At 38.4% G+C, this 22230-nt stretch overlaps 1 protein-coding gene across 6 annotated transcripts in view; it reads right to left on the bottom strand.

Moving 5' to 3' along the window:
* The window catches only part of IL1RAP (interleukin 1 receptor accessory protein), a 127962-nt gene that overhangs the window by 52604 nt on the left and 53128 nt on the right, over positions 1 to 22230 (bottom strand). The window contains exon 1 of one of the 6 annotated variants that reach the window (XM_038583695.1): positions 67 to 143. The exons of the other annotated variants lie outside the window; for them this stretch is intronic. Within the exon in view, the coding sequence (XP_038439623.1) occupies positions 67 to 109 (43 nt within the window). The 5' untranslated portion in view covers positions 110 to 143. Of the gene's footprint in view, positions 1 to 66; positions 144 to 22230 lie in introns of those variants that run through there. 6 annotated transcript variants of the gene reach the window in all.

Genomic DNA, 22230 nt, shown 5'->3' with positions numbered 1-22230 from the left:
GAGGGGGAAGATGGAAGAAGGAGGAGCATGCAATTTGAAAGAGGGTTGTCAGGCTAAGTCCCTCACCCATTATGAACCTCAGCTTCCCAAACCAGAAATCCAAGCTCATACTACAGAGTAGTTATGAAAAATGAATGAGCCTAAAGCATAAAGTACTATAGCAACTGTGAAGTTCTATACACCTATTAGTCACAATTAATCTGTGGAATGCCATTTTCTTGCCTAGGAGGAGACTGCTAGACATGTCCCATTTAGCACGTCTGCACACTCCCTTTCTTCAAAAGTATGAGAATTTTCCTCCAGGTACATAGCCGTTCAGAATAAAGGCTGCCTTTCCCAAGCTTTCCTCTCAATGGGACGTGCTCAGGTGACAAAGTTCTGACCAATGGCATGTGTTTGAAATTTCATGCAATAAATTCCACAAACTGTTCTTGAGAGGTGCTGGTGTCTTCCTTTGTTTCCTATGCTCCTCCTACCATCTCATTTCTCTCATCCTACTACTTGGAACGTGGATGCTACATCACGGGCCATAAGAACAGGGCCCACACCCAACAAATGGTGGAATGGCAAAGTGAAAGGAGTAACATAAGGTGCTGCCTTACTAGGCCTGAATTCTCTAGCTCTAGATTTTACATGAGAAATAAACTTCTATATATCCTTGCTACTCCGAGTGTGGTCCCCAAGCCACCAGCACCATCAGCCTCCTGAGAGCTCGTCAGAACTGCAAATCTGCCCCACCCAGATTAGCTGAATCAGAATCTACAGTTTAACAAGATCCTCAGCTTCGTCCTAAGCATATTAACATTAGCTATGTATTAGTTTAAACCACTGTTGTTTTGTGTCTCCTTATTCAGAACTGGAAATCATACTAAAGGATAACAATGTCTTGTTTCATCTGTTAAAGTTGGCAGGTCGTTGAACAATTTTTGAGGTATCTATACCCTGTAAGTCTATGTCTCTTTGATTCTTTACATTTAAAATATATATAATGAGTGGGAAATATCAGAAAGGGAGACAGAACATGAGAGACTCCTAACTCTGGGAAATGAACTAGGGGGGGTGGAAGGGGAGGTGGGCGGGGGGTGGGGGTGCTTGGTGACGGGCACTGAGGCGGGCACTTGATGGGATGAGCACTGGGTGTTATTCTATATGTTGGAAAATTGAACACCAATAAAAAATAAATTTATAAAAAAATAAATAAAATATATATTCTTTTCTCTCTTTTTTAAAGATCATATTTATTCATTCATGAGAGACACACAGAGAGAGGCAGAGACACAGGAAGAAGGAGAAGCAGGTTCGCTGCAGGGAGCCTAATGCGGAACTCGATCCCAGGACCCCGGGGTCACGACCTGAGCCAAAGGCAGACACTCAACCTCTGAGCCATTCAGGTGTCCTCATATATTCTTTACTTGTCCTTCAATGGAAAAATATTTAAAATACCAGGCTATTTTTCTAGCAATGTTCTATAGTAAACAACCAGTTTTTTTAAAAATCTACCAACTACATTTCCTAGAGTATGCTATAAGTAGAAAAATATACCATTAAAACATAATTTTTATTGAAGGGAGAGCTACTCAAGCAAAAGTCTGGAAAATGTTTCCAAAATTCTGTGGTTGTCAACTAAGCTATCAAAAGAAGAGAAAGAAGTTAGGGGTGGGGGAGGAAGAGTTGGAGGGCTGTGAGCATCCATCAGACATCCTCACGTCGCTTGTGCTGTTCAACAACACAGGGCTAATAACTCGGCAGATGGTTTTCCTGGACCAGATAATTAGACATACCTCACTCCCACCGAAAAAGGGAGTTTTCCTGATTGAGTAATTTGAAGGAAATAAGAAATAGCCCTGAGCAGATAATGAGATTTGCCAGATAAGGAAAGAATGCCAAATTCAGAAAGCTGGTTGACGGGGGGCCCAGAGTGGGGGATCCACAAGAAACAGCTTCAATTTTGCAGGTGTCATTAGAGTTCGTTCCTAGAACATGTTTTATTTCCAACTGTGTGTTGCTCCTCTCTGCAGCACTGGACATTCATCTTCACACTGTCCTAAAGACTGCTACTTGCTATCAATTACAAGGGATGGGTCTGGCCGGCTTAAAAAAATATATAAAAAATTATATATATATTATATATATAATATATATGGAGAAAATAATTAACCAGGCAAATGGGAAAATAAATAAAATAATGAAAAGGAAGAGATAAAAAAGGAAAATGAACTCTCACTGATGCAAAAACCAAATCTATGACGTTTAAGTTCCAAACACACATGGTTGTAGGCGATACTTAAGAGTTACAAAACCAAATTATCTAAAGGATGTCTGAGAGTTGGAATATTCCAGAGCCTAATTATCGTTGCAGGGCCAGTACACCTGGATCTCTGATCTGTTGGGTTTTCATGCAATCTCTGTCATGTGGAGATTCCTCTCTGAGTTCGGGAACAGGAGTACCATGAAAAGTTTGCCTCCTGGCAGAGGATGTGAGGAAAAACCCCAGGGCCTCCAGAGAATTTTCCAGCCCCTAGATCGAGAGGAACTAAGAAAGGTCTGCAGGCTCTTTCTTGTCTCCATGAAGTCAGTTCACAACTGGTTTTCGAAGCTCCAATAAAAAGACCCTTAATCATGGTGTGTTAATGTCCAAGAAGGGTCCAACAGCCCCCCCTTCCTGCTGCTGTGCACTATGAGGAAGAACATGAAGTAGCATCATCTAATAGCCACCTACAAAAGGCTCTGCTTCTCTCATCAAAGTTGCAGCAGGGGTTAGCAGGCTAAAAAGTGGATTCTGGGTGTGCCACCTCTGTACCATGGTTCCATTATTTTCTTTTAAAAAAATTCACTGTAATGAGCATCATCATGCGGCTAAAGGGAATGATTTTCTTTGCAGGGCTGTTGTGAAAATAAATAAACTGGCTTATGTCAAGAGTGGCACAGTACACTGGGGAAACTCTAAGCAGTCATTAGCTAGTTGTTGTTGTTGTTTTTTAATGCCCCCCCACCAAGAAATCTTTTCTAATCTATTATTAAGATGTAAAGATCCAATTACCATTCTCATATAATAATCAAGCAGCTTTTGCCTATTTTCATTATTACATAATATTAATTCAGGGCCCTATGAGTGCTAGCGGCTATAAACAAAATGTAGGGAAAAACATGGTCTCTGCCTTCAGATTTCCATTCACAAAACAGATCATTGGCATTGGAAGTAAAGGTATCCCACACGTTATCAAAGAATCCCAGAACATTCGGATCTTAGATCTGGCATAGTGTCCATTGGCAATAGAATAGCTCGTAATAGCCCATACCACAGATGAGTGAATGAAGCTAAAAATAAAAACAGGTCGGGATCCCTGGGTGGCGCAGCGGTTTAGCGCCTGCCTTTGACCCAGGGCGCGATCCTGGAGACCCAGGATCGAATCCCAGGTCGGGCTCCCGGTGCATGGAGCCTGCTTCTCCCTCTGCCTGTGTCTCTGCCTCTCTCTCTCTCTGTGACTATCATAAGTAAATAAATAAAAAAAAAAAAGAAAATAAAAACAGGTCTATGACATGGGCCAACAATCTATGATAGAGATGGGGAGGACCAAACCAAGTCTCTTCTATTCTGAAATGACTTTCCGTTGGTACAAAGTAGCTAGTCTCTGGAGTCTGACAATCCTAGTTCAAATCCTTGTCCTGTCACTTCCTAGCCACGTGAGTGCTTGCAAGTAAGTTAAATGTTCCCATGTGTCAAGAAGGCTGATTTGATGATTAGAGACAGTGCTTTTAAAGTATTTAGCAGAGAGCTGTTCAGTGGTCCTCACTATTATTAATATAACATTCCTTTCTTAATTTCAAACTGAGTATGGCCAATTTCAAACTGAATGTGCCCCCCAAAATGTTAACATTTAACCTATGGGGGCTTACCACTAACAGTGTTCAAGGGCATTAGACTATGAGGCAATTTTAAAAATATTTAGAACAACCCTTTCATTTTACAAACAGGGCAACTAAGCCCAGAGAGCTAACTTGATAAATGACATTGAGCTCACGAGTGGCAAGTACAGAATCACTTCTTTTCAATCCAAATGTCATGTCCTTTTCTACTACATCATCTGGGTAAAATATATATTCCAAATACATATCTGCAGAAACACTCCCAGTCGGATCGGGAATATGAATAGTACAGTATTATATTCCTCTTCAAAGCAGAGGATCAAATAGGCAAAAAAAAAAAATAAATAAATAAATAAATAAAGCCAAACCTCAGAATACTGGAGCAAATAATATTAATAGTGGACCATAGAAGATAACTTTGCATGCATTCTGTGTGATCAAGCCACACAGTTATTCTCTTCCTCCCTCTCATTCTACAGGTAAAAACGCTAATATGTGGATCTTGTCCTTGAGGTTGAAAACAAAGGAGGTGGTTATATGGACCATACTTTAGGCACCCAGAAAGAAGGATCCTGTTTCTTAAAGTGTAATATGTAATTTATAATAAAACACAAAGCCAATGAAAGCTCCTACCACATAGAAGTGTTGGCAGGGGTAAAAAATAAAAGTCATACACTAAAATACCACATGCTCAAGTGCACAGTATGAACTTGATAAATTTTATCCACAACTATTATGTTTTTACTGATGAGGGAATTAAGACCTAGAAAAATAAACAGCAAGGAAAATGAATTCTTATTCATTTCTTATTCATTCAGGTGTTTTTGTTTGTGGGTTTTAATTGCATTTTACCAGAGACAGGGACAGAAATCACAAAATTAAGATTTGAGTCCTAAAATGCAGAAGGTGTGGACTGACTTAATTAGTGAAGATAGCTAGCGCAATCACTTTTCCCCTCAATCACGTGATGGAAATATAAAGCCCTCTAGGTACTCAATGGGTCTTTGCACCCTCCATCCCCACATCTGACTTCTCAACTGGAGGTTCAGGAAGGCTTGTTCAGTGAAAGGACATGAAGGGATGTACTCAATTAGGAGCTATACGGTTCCTCTGCTTCAAGACTTGCAGCCGTATTCTACACACAACTACAAAGCCACAGGAAAAGCACATCTTGTGAGCCTTGCCAGCAACCTCCCCAGCAATTCTCAGGAAAATTGCCTGGAGTAAAAGGGCGTTTGAGATCTTCATCACTTGCCAGGAAGAGACACAGGCTACAATCCTGCCACTGCATTTAAGAGAAGCATCACCTGTGAAATGCCAGTACAGTCTCATTCAATATTAATAATGTGTCAAGCATGTAGATTTTTCTTGAGGGCTGGTAGTGACAAGCAGAAGACAAAAAATTCTGAGAGGAAATCAGGTGAAGCAAACATCAGAAGCCAAGAGCATAAGCAATGGGGTTTGGGGAGATGTCTGGCCGTGAACGATGAAGAATCCACAAGGGAGGAGTTCTGAGTGGCTGGGTTTTCAGTGGCAACTCAGCTAACGAACAGTGTCAGTTCCTAAGGGGAGGAACAGGTCCTGGGAAGACAAAGGCCAAGATATGACCATGGTTCCCATTTCTAAATATTTAAGTGTCCTATAGTACACTTTGTACCTTAGAAAACTGCTACACATTGGAACTGGAAGGAGGCCTTCTGAATCACCCAGCAACATGACACATCATACAGATTAGACTCTGAGCCCAGAGGGGTGAAGGAGAGCCTGAGGGAAAGCAGCAGAGGTGGGATGAAACCTTCTTGGTTCCTAGTTATTTGCCCTGTGTCACATGTAACTTTTTGTCTGTACAACCAACTATGAAAGAGAGTTTCACTGCACTCACATCAGTCCGCTTCTCTTTTCCCCCAGTATGTCACAGGTTGAATTTTAATTTTTTAATTTTTAATTTTTAAAAAGATTTTGTTTATTTATTCATGAGACACACACACACACACACACACACACACACACACAGAGGCAGACATAGGCAGAGGGAGAAGCAGACTCCCTGTGGTGAGCCCCATGTGGGACTCGATCCCAGGATCCTAGGATCACAGCCTGAGCCAAAGACAGATGCTTAACCACTGAGACATTCAGGTGCCCCAGAGGTTGAATTTTTATACCTATATTTACATTCAATTTGTTTGTTTTTAAGTACAATTAATACACAATCAACTCACTATAATCTTAAAGTTAAAGACATTTGCTTCTACTATATTTAGTGTTGAAGAGAAAGGGGAAACCTCAGATGAACTTTTCTGAACTCCAGAGCTCTTACAGTTTAGGAAGCAAAACAGGAGAAGAAACTTTTCACATATGGAGTAAAAGCAGTTTAAGGAAATCAAAATGTAGAATGGCTTCTATACTATCCTTCCAATTGTTAGCCCTCTTTCCTCTGACACACATGTTCCCTCTCCATACTTGCCCACAGGCGCCATACACCACTGGTCTGCCATTGGAAAAAAAAAAAAAGCAAAACAATTACTAGAAAGTAGAAAAATGACAGTAAGAGAAATTGGTTCAAAATCAGGAAAGGGGTCTACTGTCACTGCCACAATGCACAATGGCTTTTAGGAGCTTCATGGTACAAGTAAAGCTGTCCAGGTCTATATATCTCTGAAAGTACATGTTTATTCAGGTATAAATCCCAAGGCAAAACTGTTCAGTCCAGAATGTTCATCTCTAGGCATTTTCAGCCTCCCAATGCTATAGTTCCCTGCCTTTTGGAGAAATTGAGAATTAAGGTGGCTGATAAGAAACGCAGCTTATTGTTTCCATACTCTGAGAGGCAAGAAAATGTTCCAAACTCATCACTTAAAAATCATTGCCTTCTTCACTCTATGATATCCCATCCAAGATTACAAATCCATAACTGTTTTTTTAAGATTTTATTTATTTAAACAGAGAGAGAGAAAGAGAGAGAGAACACAAATAGGGGGAGTAGCAGAGGGAAGGAGAAGCAAGCTCTATGCTAAGCAAGGAGCCCAACATGGAGCTCGACCCCAGGACCCTGGGATCATGACCTGAGCTGAAGGCAGACGTTTAATGACTGAGCCATCAAGGCACACCACAAATCCATAACTGTTAACAGAACCCACAATAATTTATATTTTACCTGGCAGTTTTAGACACATTATATTCTTTGATCACAGAAGGAGGCATTGTTGCCTCCATTTTGGAGTTTGGAAAGAGAGGCTCAGGAATGATTTGAGAAAGTCATGGTGCTAGTGGGCAGCAGAGCTCTCTGAATCCAGAACCAGTAACCCTCCCAGAGTCAGTCCTTTCTTCATTAACCCTCTTAGGCTCTCTGGTATGATGCTTAGTCCTTTGGTTTCCAGTTTAGAAACCTTATATATAATCTCTTCCCTCAATTCTTCCCACTTACATTGATTCTTTATGCTAACAAATGTCTCAAACCATGTTCTTTCCTTCTGTCTTATACCAAACTAGCTACTGAGCTTCTCTTTGAATATAGGGATGCAATTTCAGAAAGATCTCTTTAAACCTCCCTGACACTAACTATAGTTCCTGAGGTACATTTTGCAGTATCCTCCATAGAGAATAATAAGATAGGGTCAGGAGACCTAAATTCTTGTTCTACGTCTGTCAGTGTGACCACCATTAGTAGTAGTAGTACCACACCCACCACCTAATAGGCAATGCTTCCTATATGCCAGGTATTAAGTAATATATTTTTATGATCTCTTTCAATTCTCATAACCACTCTTTCAGATAGTTTTATTATTGTCCCCATTTAATAAATGAGGATTGTGAGTCTTAGGTAAGAGAAAGAATATCTACATGACTACACAGAGTTAAATTAATTAAACAAGGAGACCATTAGACTGAGGTGGTTTTAATGCCTTAGCAGACTACCTAAGCAAACCAAAGTCTAAGCCTATAATGCCTCAAGGTCAAAAAATCAAAACACCAGGAAATTGATCACAGTCAACTAGACTTTCTCAGCTAATGCAACTGCTTCAGCTGTAGTCAACCGAACAATTTTCTTGCTTTGCTCCTGCCTCTTCTCTATAAAAGTCTTGCCCCCAGTTCCTGTTGGTGGAGTGCTCTCAACCACTTCCAGTTTGGTGCTGCCTTTTTCAAATTGATATTTGCTCAAATAAATTCAACATTTTTAATATGTCTAAGTTTATCTTTTAACCATAGGAAGTATGTGAGAGAGGATTCTCACACAGGTCTGCCTCATTCCAGAGTCTAAAATTTAACCCTGACTGTAACCAAGTAATTTCTCTTTTCTTGTGCCCAGAATTTTCATGTATAATATGTAAGAAGGTAAAAAAAACAATGATCTCTAATCTCTACAGGATAATGGGCTTATAATAATAGTGAATTTCAGGAATGTTTCCTAGCCTGAATCTTAAAATTGTAAAATCAAGGCAGTTTTTCAGGGAAAACACTGGAGTTGCGGTGGGTGGGCACTAGTTAATATAAAGTGGAACAAACTGGGTCTCTTTAATGAGGAGCATAAAATCCTTGATTAGCAGTTCCCAGCATCAGAAGGCACATGTCACAGCCAAGAGGCAATGGGGCAGATCACATCTGTCTGAATTAGAGTGTCATTATCTAGTCATGTTTCCAATGGAGGCTCTGAAGCTATCTTCAACACTCAACTTTCCCTCACAACACCCACTTTCAAAAAGCAGAGAAGTCAAAAATGTCAGCTTGTCCTCGAAGGCAGCTCCCTCAGGCATTAGCTGCCTCTGTCTTATTAAGTATAGTCAGGCATGACTCAGCTCCTCCATCAACTGTCTGCGAAGGAGAACATTTCACGCTGGTAGAAAATCACCTTAAGCAGAAATATGAAAGCATTTAAGGTACCCAATTAGAGCTGCATTGCTTATTACTCAAAATCAAATCATCCTTTTCTTATCCTCGACAGGAGAGCCTAATCACCACCAGTAGGGAAACAAAACTACATTTGCTTAGAACACATAAGATGACCCCGTCACCTCCAGTTACAACGATCAGCCACTCAGACATCTCTTCTGTCTGGGTCACAAAGAAAGGTGACCTGTGGGTTATGGTGTGTCCTTCAATCAATCAACCCTCTGTGAGAACCTACTACACACAACAGTGTATACTGTGCGGTTTCCATGGGAAGGACAAAGAGACAAGGAAGACGTGGTCTCCCATCTCAAAGATCTCACCATCTAGAGAGGGCGCACAGACATTCACAATGCAAACAAAATAAAGTAAATGTTAAAAAGAAAAAAGATGTAGCATGTCACAAGAGGCCGGAAGGAGTTCTTATTTCAGACTATGAGAGGTGGGAAGTTCAAGGAAATCTTCACAGAAGAGGTGGCATCTGAATTAAGCCTGAAAAATGAAAAGAATGTGTGCTGACAGATACAAGGGATAGAACCAGGCTGATAGAACAAGGTTGGCAAAGGCACAGAGTGTGCGGGGGCTGTGAGGAACCCGTCAGTCAGCTGGGGCTGGATTACAGGGTGTGTGATGTCAGAGCAGAGCCTAAGAGTGGGACACTAGGGTTAATATTCGGGGAAGGGTTCATACTTTATCTTGGTGGCAATCGGGAATCACTGGTGGTCCTGGAAGAATGAAGGGACACATATTAATTACAACTAGGGCAGAGATAAAGACGGATTGGTAAATATATTTGTACCCTGAGGCTGTCTGATGGGTCATACACGTGTGCAATTCCACATGAGTTGAGAATGGAATTTCTCTATCTACTTGTTATCTCTGCCTTTACTTGTACAAACCACAAATGAAGACAAAAGAGACCATTACAGCAACCTGGGCAGGAGGGAGTAGGGAGGCAGTGAAGCTGATCACTTCCACGGGGGTCCTTTGGCTCTACAGTTGCTGGAGTGAGTTGAGGACTGTGATTTATCAAGGTGAGAAAGACATTGCTGTTCCCTCTCCATCTCCCAACCCCCATCATCAACACTGATAATACATGGGGTTATAGAGGGGGTCAGCCACTTTATTAGAGTTTCCAAAATTTAATTATCCAGAACCTTTATTGTTTCTCTCTTGAGCCTATCCTCAAAGTATTTTAATAACCAGAAACTTCAATGAATGCCAGTGCTCTGTAGTGCAGCATACTATGTATACATCCATTATGGCACACAGAACACCGATCCACAGTTACAGATGTTTCAATGCCTGGATTCTCCTTCCAACTACCTAGGACTTCTCATTAACAGGACAATTGTCCTTTTCATCATTATGGCCCCATTGTGCCCAAAAAAGTCAAAAAACTCTGTAAACATTCTGAGCAGAGAAGAGAATAGTGGTAGATCTGATGATGGCTCTGGGAACAGGATTTTTAAACTACTTGAAAAATTAAAGGTTAGCAAAGATAAGCCGCAAATGAGAAGAAAGTATTTTTAAATTACATATCTGATAAAGGACTTATACCCAGGTTAAATAAAAATAAATATCTTCTCCTTCAAAAAGAAGATAATTTGAAAAGGGACAAAAGATTTCAATAAATATTTTATCAAAGAAGATATACAGAGATCAAATAAGCCTATAAAAACATATCCCAAATCATTAGTTGCAAATTAAAAATTACACAAAATACCATTCCATACTTACTAGAATGGTTAATATTTTAAAAATGGAAAATATCATGTTGTGGCGAGGATACACAGCAGCTGAAACTCTCACTCATTGCTGATGGGAATGCACAATGAAATACAAGCACTTTGCAAAACAGCTTAACATTTTCGTATTAAGTTAAACATCCACTAACAGTACGACCTACCAATATTAGTTCTAGGTATTTACCCAAGAGAAATGAAAACTCATGTCCAGGCATAAAAGGCCTATACACAGATGTTTATAGCAGACTTAATCATAATTGACAAAACTTTAAAGCAGCCAAACGAACTTTAGCTAGTGAATGAATAAACAAACTGTGATATATCTATACAACGGAATACCACTCAGTGACCAGAAATGAACTTCTGATACACTAGATAATATGAACACATCTCAAATACATTATGCTAAGTGAAAGAACTCCAGTACCGTATGATTCCATCTAAATGACATTCTGGATAAGGCATGATTGTAGGAACATAAGAAAGATCAGTGATTGGGAGGGGCTTGGAGTTTGGGAAGGTTGACTGTTCAGTAGAAGCATGAGAGAAATTTGGGAACTTTTGTATATCTCAAGTACAGCAGTTTTATGCAGCTGTAAGCATTTGCCCAAATTCAGAGGCTCCATACACCAAAAACTGAATTATACCATATGTAAATTAAAAGAGTAAATTTAAAAAATAAATTCTAAAGAGCTAAGAGTTGTGTAGAATAAAAAATGGATCTAAATAATTCCAGCCTCTTGAGCAGAGATTGGCTTTACTTGCAATGTCTGGGTGGGGGTGGGAGGGGGTAAGCATTTGGTTACGGACTTATTCTGCACTGCCTTCACCCAACCATTTCCAAGGAGTCGAATCACAGAAATCCTCCAAGACCCAACTCTATCACTACTGCTCTAGATATGACTGGCTTTCTCTTGCAACACTACTTCCTATCTTTCATAACTGTTATTTGAAGTTATGGCTCATCTCCTGCTAGATTGTGAGCTTAAAGATAGTGCTTGGATCCTGATTACCCAGCACAGTGTCCCAGCATACAGTGTGGTGGATATTTGTTTCAGATTGGGTACAATGAGGTAGCTCAGTGTAAAAGCAGAGACCAGTAACTGCGTACAGATAAAAGTCTACACTTCCTCAGAACTCCTGGACATACCTGGGAGTTCTCCACATCATGTTCACCCACAACAAATAATATCATAGCTGATGTAAAGACTGACATTTTAGCCAATTATTACATCTATTCATTCACTCCCTGGGTATTTAACTGAGCACCTAGTAAGTGCAAAGTCTTCTGCAAGGCACTAAAGATATAGAGGTGAATACAACTGTGCCTGTCCCAGTGGAGCTTTCATTCCAGGAAAGATGACAGAAATTAAATAACTAATTGACTAAGTCATTAAGTAAATAATTACAAATTGATAACTTAGATGCTATTGTAACAGGTACAATGAAAAAGAAGTACAGGGTAATATGAAAGAATATATAACAGGGAGATATATATCTCTCTGATGAACTGACTTTTGCACTGAGTGCTGTAGAATGTGAGGGACAAAGTTGAGAGTTGACTGTGTGATGGCCTTTGAAGTAGAAAGGCAACACTCTATGTGAATGTCTGAAAGTATCTCAGGAGACTTCATTGCCAGGTTCAAGAAAATGGAACACAAAGAGGTTATAGGGAGCAAGAGTGGAGAAGGAACAGACAGTTTGAAAGCAACTGCAGAAAAGTCAAGGCTTGGATGAAGATGATACTTAGAGAGAAGTGGACAAAGCTACATAAAAGAAAAGCTAAAATGGACTGATAAGTGCAAAAAAAAAGAAAAAAGAAAAAAGGAAAAAGGAAGAAAGGAAGGAAAGAAGGAGAAGAAAGAAAGAAGAAAGAAGAAAGAAGAAAGAAAAGAAAGAAAAAGAAAGAAAGAAAGAAAGAAAGAAAGAAAGAAAGAAAGAAAGAAAGAAAAAGAAAGAAGAAAGAAAGAAAGAAAGAAAGAAAGAAAGAAAGAAAGAAAGAAAGAAAAAGAAAGAAAGAAGAAAGAAAGAAAGAAAAAAGAATTTGTTCAGAGGCTCTTGAACCTCAAATTTAAGTATCAATTATGGAACCTTAGAGGGCTAGGCTCAGAAAGAACTAGACAATTTTACAGATGAGGAAACAAGATTCAGGAAGGTTAAGTAACTTATCCAAGGTCACCCTGTAAAGTAGCAACAGAACTAAATCACAATATCAAGCTACTTTATGTTCCTTGTGTTATTTCTTATTTATATTTTTTGAAGTCCAAATCCAATCTCTACTTTATTCTGAAAAGAAACTAGAGATTATTATTCTTAATTTTTATTTTTTTTAATTTTTATTTATTTATGATAATCAGAGAGAGAGAGAGAGAGAGAGAGGCAGAGACACAGGCAGAGGGAGAAGCAGGCTCCATGCACCGGGAGCCTGACGTGGGATTCAATCCCGGGTCTCCAGGATCGCGCCCTGGGCCAAAGGCAGGCGCCAAACCGCTGCGCCACCCAGGGATCCCCTATTATTCTTAATTTTTAAAGCAAGCACTGTGATGGTGGTGCCATCCACGGGGTATAGTCAATTAACAGAGACCCTAAGACATTTAGATTGAGATACAGGATATTGTAAATAGTATAAAGATAGGAACAGGACTGATTTTGTTCACCATTATATCCTAATGCTTAGCAAGTGCCTGGCTCATCAAAATATCTCAATAAATCCCTGCTCAAAATAATGAATAAATACATTTTCTTTGCAATTATATTGAACAATACAAATCTCAACTGATTTACAGTCATCAAAGTCAAAATGAGTGGCAGAGAATCATGGGAGCTTAGACTAATTGTGAAGCAATTGGTTTTGAAGAATATGCTACTACTTGCCTTTGAATTCTTGGAAGGTTGATAAGTAAATAAACATCTGGAAAAAATGAAAACCCTTCTGGGCAAGAGTTTAATTACATTTGGAAATGTGTATTCTTGTGGGCCAACACCCAGCTTTGAATGCAAAAATCTCAATCCTAATCTAATACAGAGAACTAATTGGTGCCTATCCCTACACCAAGTGTCAAGTGCATAGTGTCAGTTTTAACATTCATCAACTGAGTTTCTGCTTACTTACTTGCTTTTGCTGATTACAGAAAACCTTTGAAGTATGTTATCTCACTGTATCTCCATAACAACTTTGTGATATTATCATCTTCATTTTATAGATAAGGACAGAGAATCACATGAAGCCAAGATTTGACTTGAGTCCAGAATTTTTTTCTCTGCATTATATGTTGTGAATTATTCAGGGCATTTTCAGACCCAGGACATTTTCTGAGCTCCCATAACAATAAAATTTAAATTCATTACACTGACAAAAAAGAAAATACTCAGCCGCTCCTCTCCTGGATAAGAGACTAATGGGCTGAGTCTTAGGAAGACCTCTGAATTCACCATGATGTTTTTGAGGTAATGCATTTTATCTTAAGGAGCCATTCTAATGGTGGCTGTACTATTGCACCCAACCTGAGACACATCTGCTATTCAAAACTTCAAAAAGGCTTTTACAATGTTAGATAGTTTGGCAGTATTTCAAAATGTTAAACATAGAATTACCATATGACTCAGCAATTCTCCTTCTAGGTATATACACAAGAGAAATGAAAACACATGCCCATACAAAAACGTGTACACAAATGTCCACAGCATTATTTATAATAACACTAAAAATGAAAACAATCTAAATGTCCATCAGTGATGAATGGATACACAATGGCATGTTATTTATCAATAAAAAATAATGAAGTACTACTACACACTACAACATGGATGTATGTTGAAAACTTAAGTGAAAACATTATGCTAAGCCAGTTACAAAAATCCACATACATGGACGCCTGGGTGGCTCAGAGGTTAAGTGCCTGCCTTCAGCTCAGGTCATGATCCTGGGATCGGATCTAGTCCCGTATTAGGCTTCCCACAGGGAGTCTGCTTCTCCCTCTGCCTGTGTCTCTGCCTCTCTCTCTTTCTGTGTCTCTCATGAATAAATTAATAAAATGTTTTTTAAAAATCCACATACAATATAATTCCATTTCTATGAAATGCCCAGAGTAGGCAAATCTATAGAGAATAGAAAGGAGCCTAGTGGTTGCCTGAGGCTGAAGTAATTGGGAGAAGGGATGGGGATTGGCAGCTAATGGATACGTTTTCTTCCTTGGGTGATGAATATGTTCTTAACTTAGGCTTAGGATGTAGTGATGGCCAGGCTAACATGACTGATTTCTCTTTTTTTTTTTTTTAATTTTATTTATTTTTTTATTTATGACAAAAAATAAATATGACTGGTTTCTGTTGCTCTCAACAAGTGGAGTCTTTAGAAAAAATATAAAATAAATGATGGCCTTAGTAGTGAAAGGGTTTGGAAACCCTATGTCTCCTAGGGAAAAGAATAGCGGGTTTGGGACTAGAAGACAAAGGCTGGAGAGTACTGGCTCCTCTGTCACTGTCTGCATGGCTCCATAGCTAAGTCTCCTAACTTCTCCAAGTCTCTGTTCCTTACCTGTGAAACAGAAATACGATACACTTTATTGCTATTCTGATGATCAATAATGCAAGCATTTTGAAACTATAAAACACTATAATATAAATTGCATTCACCACTATAATGCTTAGTTGATACAGTGATAATGTGAACTGTATCTGGTACATACTGTAAGCCTGGAACTACATGTGTTCATTTCATGGAGAAATGAAGAAAGCTGATAGGTGGAGGAAGCCATACTCATTTGTTTAACACATGTATAATCATGTCCACAGATGTTGAAATATTGACACGATGCTGAGTATACTCAGTAGTACTGATATCTTAAAAAAAAAAAACAGAAACAGAAAACTGCCTGTAATCAACAGAAATGTTTAAATGAGCTGATGAACTAGACAAGAATTAGTGTATATAGATATTTTGGGGGATTATCTAGCATAAGCAAACTTTGAAGCAAAGAAGTGGGGCGTCAATGATTTCAACTTCCAGTTTGGGTGCTTTTAAATGTTTGTTTTCTTTTTTTAAAAAGATTTTCATTTATTTATTTATTGACTAGAGACGCAAAGAGAGAGGCAGAAACATTGGCAGAGGGAAAAGCAGGCTCCCTGTGGAGAGCCCGATGTGGGACTGGATCCTAGGACCCCGGGACCATGCCCTGAGCCAAAGGCAGACGTTCGACCACTGAGCCACCCAGGCATCCCAAATGTTTACTGTCTTGAAATTCCATACCTAGCATAAATATCAGCCGTCATTATGATGCAGAAATTCAACAGTAATATCTCTTTTCCCTTACCAATCTCCAAACTTAGTAGCCTACCAAGGTCATTTCATGAACATTGAAATCATCACTGTGCTGGTGAGGTTATTAACAACCCAGTTTACAGGTAGAAACAAAGCGCTAATTTACCAACAGTATCTTGCAATTGTTCCTTATTCACCATCCTGAGAACTCCAATGGTTTAGGCCTTTGTTCTTCCTTCTAAAAATTAAGTTACTCTTTGTTTCTAATTATAAATATAATCAGATTGTAATATATTCAAATAATACATAAGATTATTTTAAGAGGGTGCAAATAAATTCAAACAAAATTCCATCTTTTAAAGATAATCACTGATAAGCCTTGGGTATATTCTCCCAAAGGTTTGCTACATATATGCACACATATATATATATACATATGCGCATGGTTGTGTGTAGATAAACCTTCTGGTGGGTGGGAGGGACCTGCTTTGTACAGTCTGCTTACCAACTGCCATGGGGCAAATACTCTTTATCAAGGTCAATTTCAAACTACAACAATTTACCAAAGGGTTCACAAAATTCCTAAAAACTGAACAAGTGGCTCTCATGAGCCAGCTGGTATGACCCTGCTCCAGGAAACAAGTGCCACAGTTTTTAAAGTTTGCAGACTACTCCTGCTGTATGGTACCTGTTTTTAAACAGAGATAATCTGTTATAAACTAACTTCCATATCGATAAATACAAAATTATACTTTTACTGTCACAACCGTATTCCCATGTTATTGATATAACAAATTATTGACGTATCCTCTACCAATGGATATTTTATAGTGTTTCCAATATTACCTACTTTAACAACTGTATGAAAAATAAAGTTGTGAATACATCTTGATGCACTTCGCTGCTTATTTCCATAGGATATATGTGTAGAAGTCTCATTACAAGGCCAAAGAGAGGCACTTTGGTGTTTCTAGAACAAATAGCCACAGTATCCTCCACAATGCCTGTTCCAAGTGCACTCTTGCCCACAGGGCGTACAAACAACACATCTGGTTGTTACCTCCCCACATCCTGACCAGTGCCAGGTAGGATTTGTTTTCTTTAACCACTGTCAAGGTAATGAGTGAAAAATGCTATCTAATTGTTGTTTTAATTCCATCTATCTTCTTATTCATGATCCTGAGCTTCTTTTTACGATGATCAATTTACTTTTACATTTTTTGAACTGCCTGAACTTCAAGTTAAAAATCTTTGCTCATTTTTCATAGAGTCTACTTCGTATTGGAAGGTTTTTTTGGTGTGTGTTCAAAAGCTCCTTAATGACATTAACCCTTTGCTATATCCTATATTTTCCAATTTTCCATTCATCCTTTAACTTATAATATTTTAATGCTACACTAATTTTGTCAATCTTTATGTAGTCAAACATGTCAAACCTTTACTGGCCCCCACCTTTGATGATCTACCTGGAAAGTCATTCTCTACTTCAACATTATGAAAAAGTCTGCATATATTTTCTTCTAGTACTTTTAGGATTTCACTTGTTTTTCACATTTAAATATTTCTTTCAACTGAGATTTGTTTGGGGTAGGAAAAATGTAAGAATGTAACTTTATTTTTAAGGAAATTATCCAAATGTTCTAGCATTTAAATATATCTTTTCCACTAACTCTGGATGCTACCTTGGGCAGCTGCCAGCTGCAGAGCTGGCTTCCTTTCTTTTCTGGATTCCCGGTTTCACTTCAATTTTGTCCTCTGAGGATTTCTTACCAACTCAGCAATTCAATTTAAAAAACATTTATTTTTAAATGCGGCATTTACAGCATAAGGGTTCTTTAGGAGACCTTGTCCACCATACTGAGAGTAACTGAAATCTTCTCCAATCTATTTCTCACATAGAAGCTAGCATGAACATGCAAAAACTAGATAATGTCAGGGACCAGCTCAAATCCTTTCAATGACTTTTTGTCACAGCCAAGGAAAATGTCACAAACCCCTTTATATGCACTGGATCCTGCCTCCCCTTTCCTCCTCTGCTCATGTCCCTTTCTTCCTAGCTTTGTAACTGCAGCAACACTGGCATCATGATCCTCAGAGCTCAGGGTCTTCACAGATACCATCCCACTGCTTTCTCTTTGCTTTGCATAATGGTTCTTTTTCATCCTTCAATTCTCAGGAGAATGTCATCTGCTCAATTGGATGTTCCCTAACCACCTAAGAAAGGGAGCACCATCCTGTTACTTTCCATCAGTGTAATGCCCTACTGATAATCTTCATAGAACAGTTTTTAAAAATGCGTTTATTTACTTATTTTCTTTTGTCCCACATTCTCCCCAGGACTCTAAGTTCCATGAGAGCAGAGATCATTTCTGTCTTATTTACTAATAAATGTAGGCAAGCACAATGCCTAGCACATATCCGTACACTGTGAATGAATGAATGCAAAGTGTCTTACTCATCTTTACATTCCTGTGGTACAAAGCTTTGCATATAACAGGCACCCAGGAGACATCTACTGGGCTAGGTTTCACATCTAATCATGAAAAAGCAGGGGGATCCCTGGGTGGCTCAGCAGTTTAGCACCTGCCTTCAGCCCAGGGTGTGATCCTGGGCCCTGGATCAAGTCCTGCATTGGGCTCCCTGCATGGAGCCTGCTTCTCCCTCTGCCTGTGTCTCTGCTTCTCTCTCTTGCTCTCTCTCTCTCTCTCGAATAAATAAATAAAATCTTAAAAGAAAAAGAAACTTTTCTAAATGTACATTATGTAGACCTGTTCTTTTTAAATCACAAAGGTGCATTCTCAAAATAAGAGGGGGATGCCTACCATTCTTCTGTGATTATTGTATGCTTTAAAATGGATAACTAACCTATGAAAACTATTGATTTCCCTGGGATCGGAAGGGATTTGTTCATTAAACCTGAAAAAAGAATTTCAGCCATTCAATTCTGGAGAGTTTGCAGTGAGTGAAATAATATATCTATGTATGGATTGGTGAGAATGCCCTCAGCCCAATCTTCTATGCAGTTGCTGAATCCAGGTGACAGTTATTCTGGCTACTTTGTTGCCACACACACACACACACACACACACACACACACACAAAACGACATTTTCTGAAAAAGATAAAACATTCCAACTCCATCAGGAAAAAAATGGAACTTGGAGTGAAATCATCATCAAATTTCAAAATTCACACCCAATCACTGCCAAAGTCTAGCAGGAAAAAAAATCTGGTATTTTTAGACTAAAAAGAATTTTCTAGAGCTTTATACTGCTGGGTACCAAAAAACTCTCTGAGCCACATGTAAACATCATTTACTAAGTCCCTAAACACCCAGGAAGAAGGACAAAGCCTCTTCCAGTTGGGTAAAAAAGAAAAGATAGGATGTTACATTTAGTAGCTTTGAGTTAGCCACATGGGAAGCCAAATGAATAATGCCAAAGCAATCTTGCAGCAAACTAAAGTTAATGGCTTCCCACTCCACTCAAACCCACTAAATCTGCAATGAACTACTATTCCTTCATCCACCCGTAATCTTATTTAGAACTGCTTTGTCCTTTAGAAAAATTTTTATAACCTTGGAAAAATGTATATAATCTGAATATATGTAATGCAAATGCACTGTGTATGTTTCAGGAAGCTTAGGGCAAATAAATTTAAAATAGTTTCTGCGACATGAAAAATCACATCCTATGTTTGGTTTTTTAAATTGGCTGAATGTTTCTTTTCAAATGTGTGTGTTCCATATCGTCAATTATTGACAGACAGCTGTGGCTGGCATATTTAAAAAGCAAAGAGTTATAAATGTAAAGAATTTTAGCAGCAACAGAGTATAGCACAAATAGCATGCGTGGGTTTTAAAGTCAAACAGGTATACAAGGTGTACCAGTTAATAGCTATAGTAAGTTACTAAGTTAATTTAACTTTTTAAATTCACTTTTCTGAATCTGGAGTTCCTTACTGGTAAAAAAATGAAAATGCCTATTTCTATCTAATGGAGCTGTTCAAAAATTTATGTAAAATACATATATATATAAAATCATTCCCTGGTTCAATTAATGTTAATTTAAATTTCCCTCACCCTCATCTTCATTCTCTTCTATTACACACACACATTCCAGTAGATAGTTATTACCAATTTACAGACAATTAGCATAAAAGAGATTTAAAGCCATGCTTAGCTTGACATGATCTTCCTTTAGGGATAAAAAAAAAATTCAATAGTATGTATGCTTCATGACTATTTCAGTCATCAATTATCACTGCATTGTAGATGAGAGAAAGAACTCTTTTAATAACAGGATATTTAGACTAATAAAGGTGAGATATCTAAGAGTTTGCTTTAATCAAGCAAACCGGAACAAAGACCCTGCCTTCATGTTTTTCCTGAAATCCTCCTAAGTATTTCGCTAAGAACACTGCATGCAGTGGGTACTACTCCTCCAACACTTTCACTTACTAACCGTTCTATTTACAATTTCCATGATTTAATTATTCTCCAAAGCCACACCTTCCTCCTAGACCTGAATACAAGCTGGGTTGCCACTGAGCCTGAAGCAGTTTCTGCTGCTAGGAAAGATGTGTTACGGCTCAGTGTCAATTGTAAACAACAGCAGATTGTCTCTGCCTTAGACCCTAAGAATGCAGAGTGCAAAGAGGGATACAGAGTCCGACATTCCTGCCTGCTGTCTCTTCTTCATTTTCGTGAAGGCCACGCACAGCTCTTTGCTCCCACCACATCTGCTGTATACTTCCTTCAAAACAACAGTATTGTGCAAAATACTTAGTCGACACAACATTATCCCTGGGCATGTTGATGGCTGGAGAAGACTATAGGACATCTCTATATTATTTAAGTCTTCTATTTGCTCTCATCATTTTAACACACTAGGAAGGAGAGAGAATGTAAAAAAAAAATAATAATGAAACATTCAAACCTAGAAAAAATGAAACATTCAAAAAGAATGCCATCCAATATAAAGCTTGGGCAGGGGAGACCAAGGGGGAGTATTTAAGTACTAAAAATTTGGGTTTTTTTTAATAATATGAAAGATATATATACCTGGTTTTGTATCAAATCCAGGGAGCCCATCTATGGGAAGACTACCTCTTATCTCTATCTCTCTCTTTGTATCTCTAACTCTCTCTCCTCCTCCTCTTCCTTCTCTCCCTCTCTCTCTCTCCTTTCTCTCAGCCTTTCTGTCTCTATCGGTATCTCTATCTGCATCTATTCTCTCTCTCCCTTTCTCTTCCTTTTCTCTCCCCCTCCCTGCTCCTTCTCTTCATCGTCCTCTACCCTGAGTGGACAGTAAAAGTGCTGAAGAGGCGTTTAGAATCAAGCCATAAGATGTCAAAAAGTCTTGCATAAGAGAAGTTCAATTTTCCCTAGGGAACAAGACAGATCAAAAAGTCCAAATCAAATTAGAAAATATGAGGATAAAATTAATGCTTTCTCTCTGAAAAGCAAAAATTAGTTCATCAAGCAATTGGGGGGCAGTATGAACTCCCAAAAGACCTAGAGAACAAAGTTAACTCAGGCACATCAATTTAAGCTATTAGGAATAATGTGTTTAAATAGCAAACAAGTCCATGGTGAATGACTAAAGGTTTCTCCCCAAAGTAAAAAAAGACAAACAAAGTTATAGTAAATAATGGTTAATAATGGTTGAGATCCACTTGGAAACAAAAATTTGTAGATCTGTGTTTGCTTTAACAATAATATAGTCCTATAATTCAACTATGCTTGTACCTGTATGCAAGTTTAAGTAATGAGAAATCAAAACTCCACAATATAATGTTAAGAAAATCATATTTACATAGAAAACCATTAGGGACTGATGGAGGCACTCTCTTTCAGTTCCTTCCCTTTTGAGTATCTATGTTTATGGTATAGACCCCACAAGTTCCACTGAGTAGCATAGTCAGCCAATACTTTTCACTTGTTCCCTTTTGCTGGCATGACAAGCTCAAACTTTAAGGTGACCCAAATGTTTGGTTATATAAGTTCAGGAAAAATGCAAACATTTTTGCATTGTACACCTTGGTGTACATATCAAAGTGCATACTCCTGCCTACATCACGGGGCACTTCAAAAAATATGAAAGTATCTCAAAAGGAAAAAAAAAAAAACACAATGGGCTGCTAAACAAAGAGCCTTAAACTACTACTAGTCCAGACTCTGCAGACAGGGATGTGATACTTATTTCTCAATAATGTATAGTTATACCAAAAGTTTTGATTTTGACAGCAGAAAGAGAAATAAAATTCATGAAAACAACACAACCCAGCCACAACTAGATTATTGAAGGTGTGATTATTTTATCTGTTCTCTCACATTTTCTCAGTCATCTTGTATTATCAGTGTTCCTACTGCCTCTAAAGCAGAAAGACAAAAGAAGGCAATTCTGTATATCAGCTTTTACAGGTTTCAATAATAGGTACTTGAAATTATTGACTGAGGTTTTCAAATTA

This window comes from Canis lupus, chromosome 34 (genome assembly GCF_011100685.1).
Source record: "Canis lupus familiaris isolate Mischka breed German Shepherd chromosome 34, alternate assembly UU_Cfam_GSD_1.0, whole genome shotgun sequence".
Lineage (NCBI taxonomy): Eukaryota > Metazoa > Chordata > Mammalia > Carnivora > Canidae > Canis > Canis lupus.
Note: the sequence above shows the minus strand (reverse complement) of the source record. Positions and strands in the feature narration are given on the sequence as shown.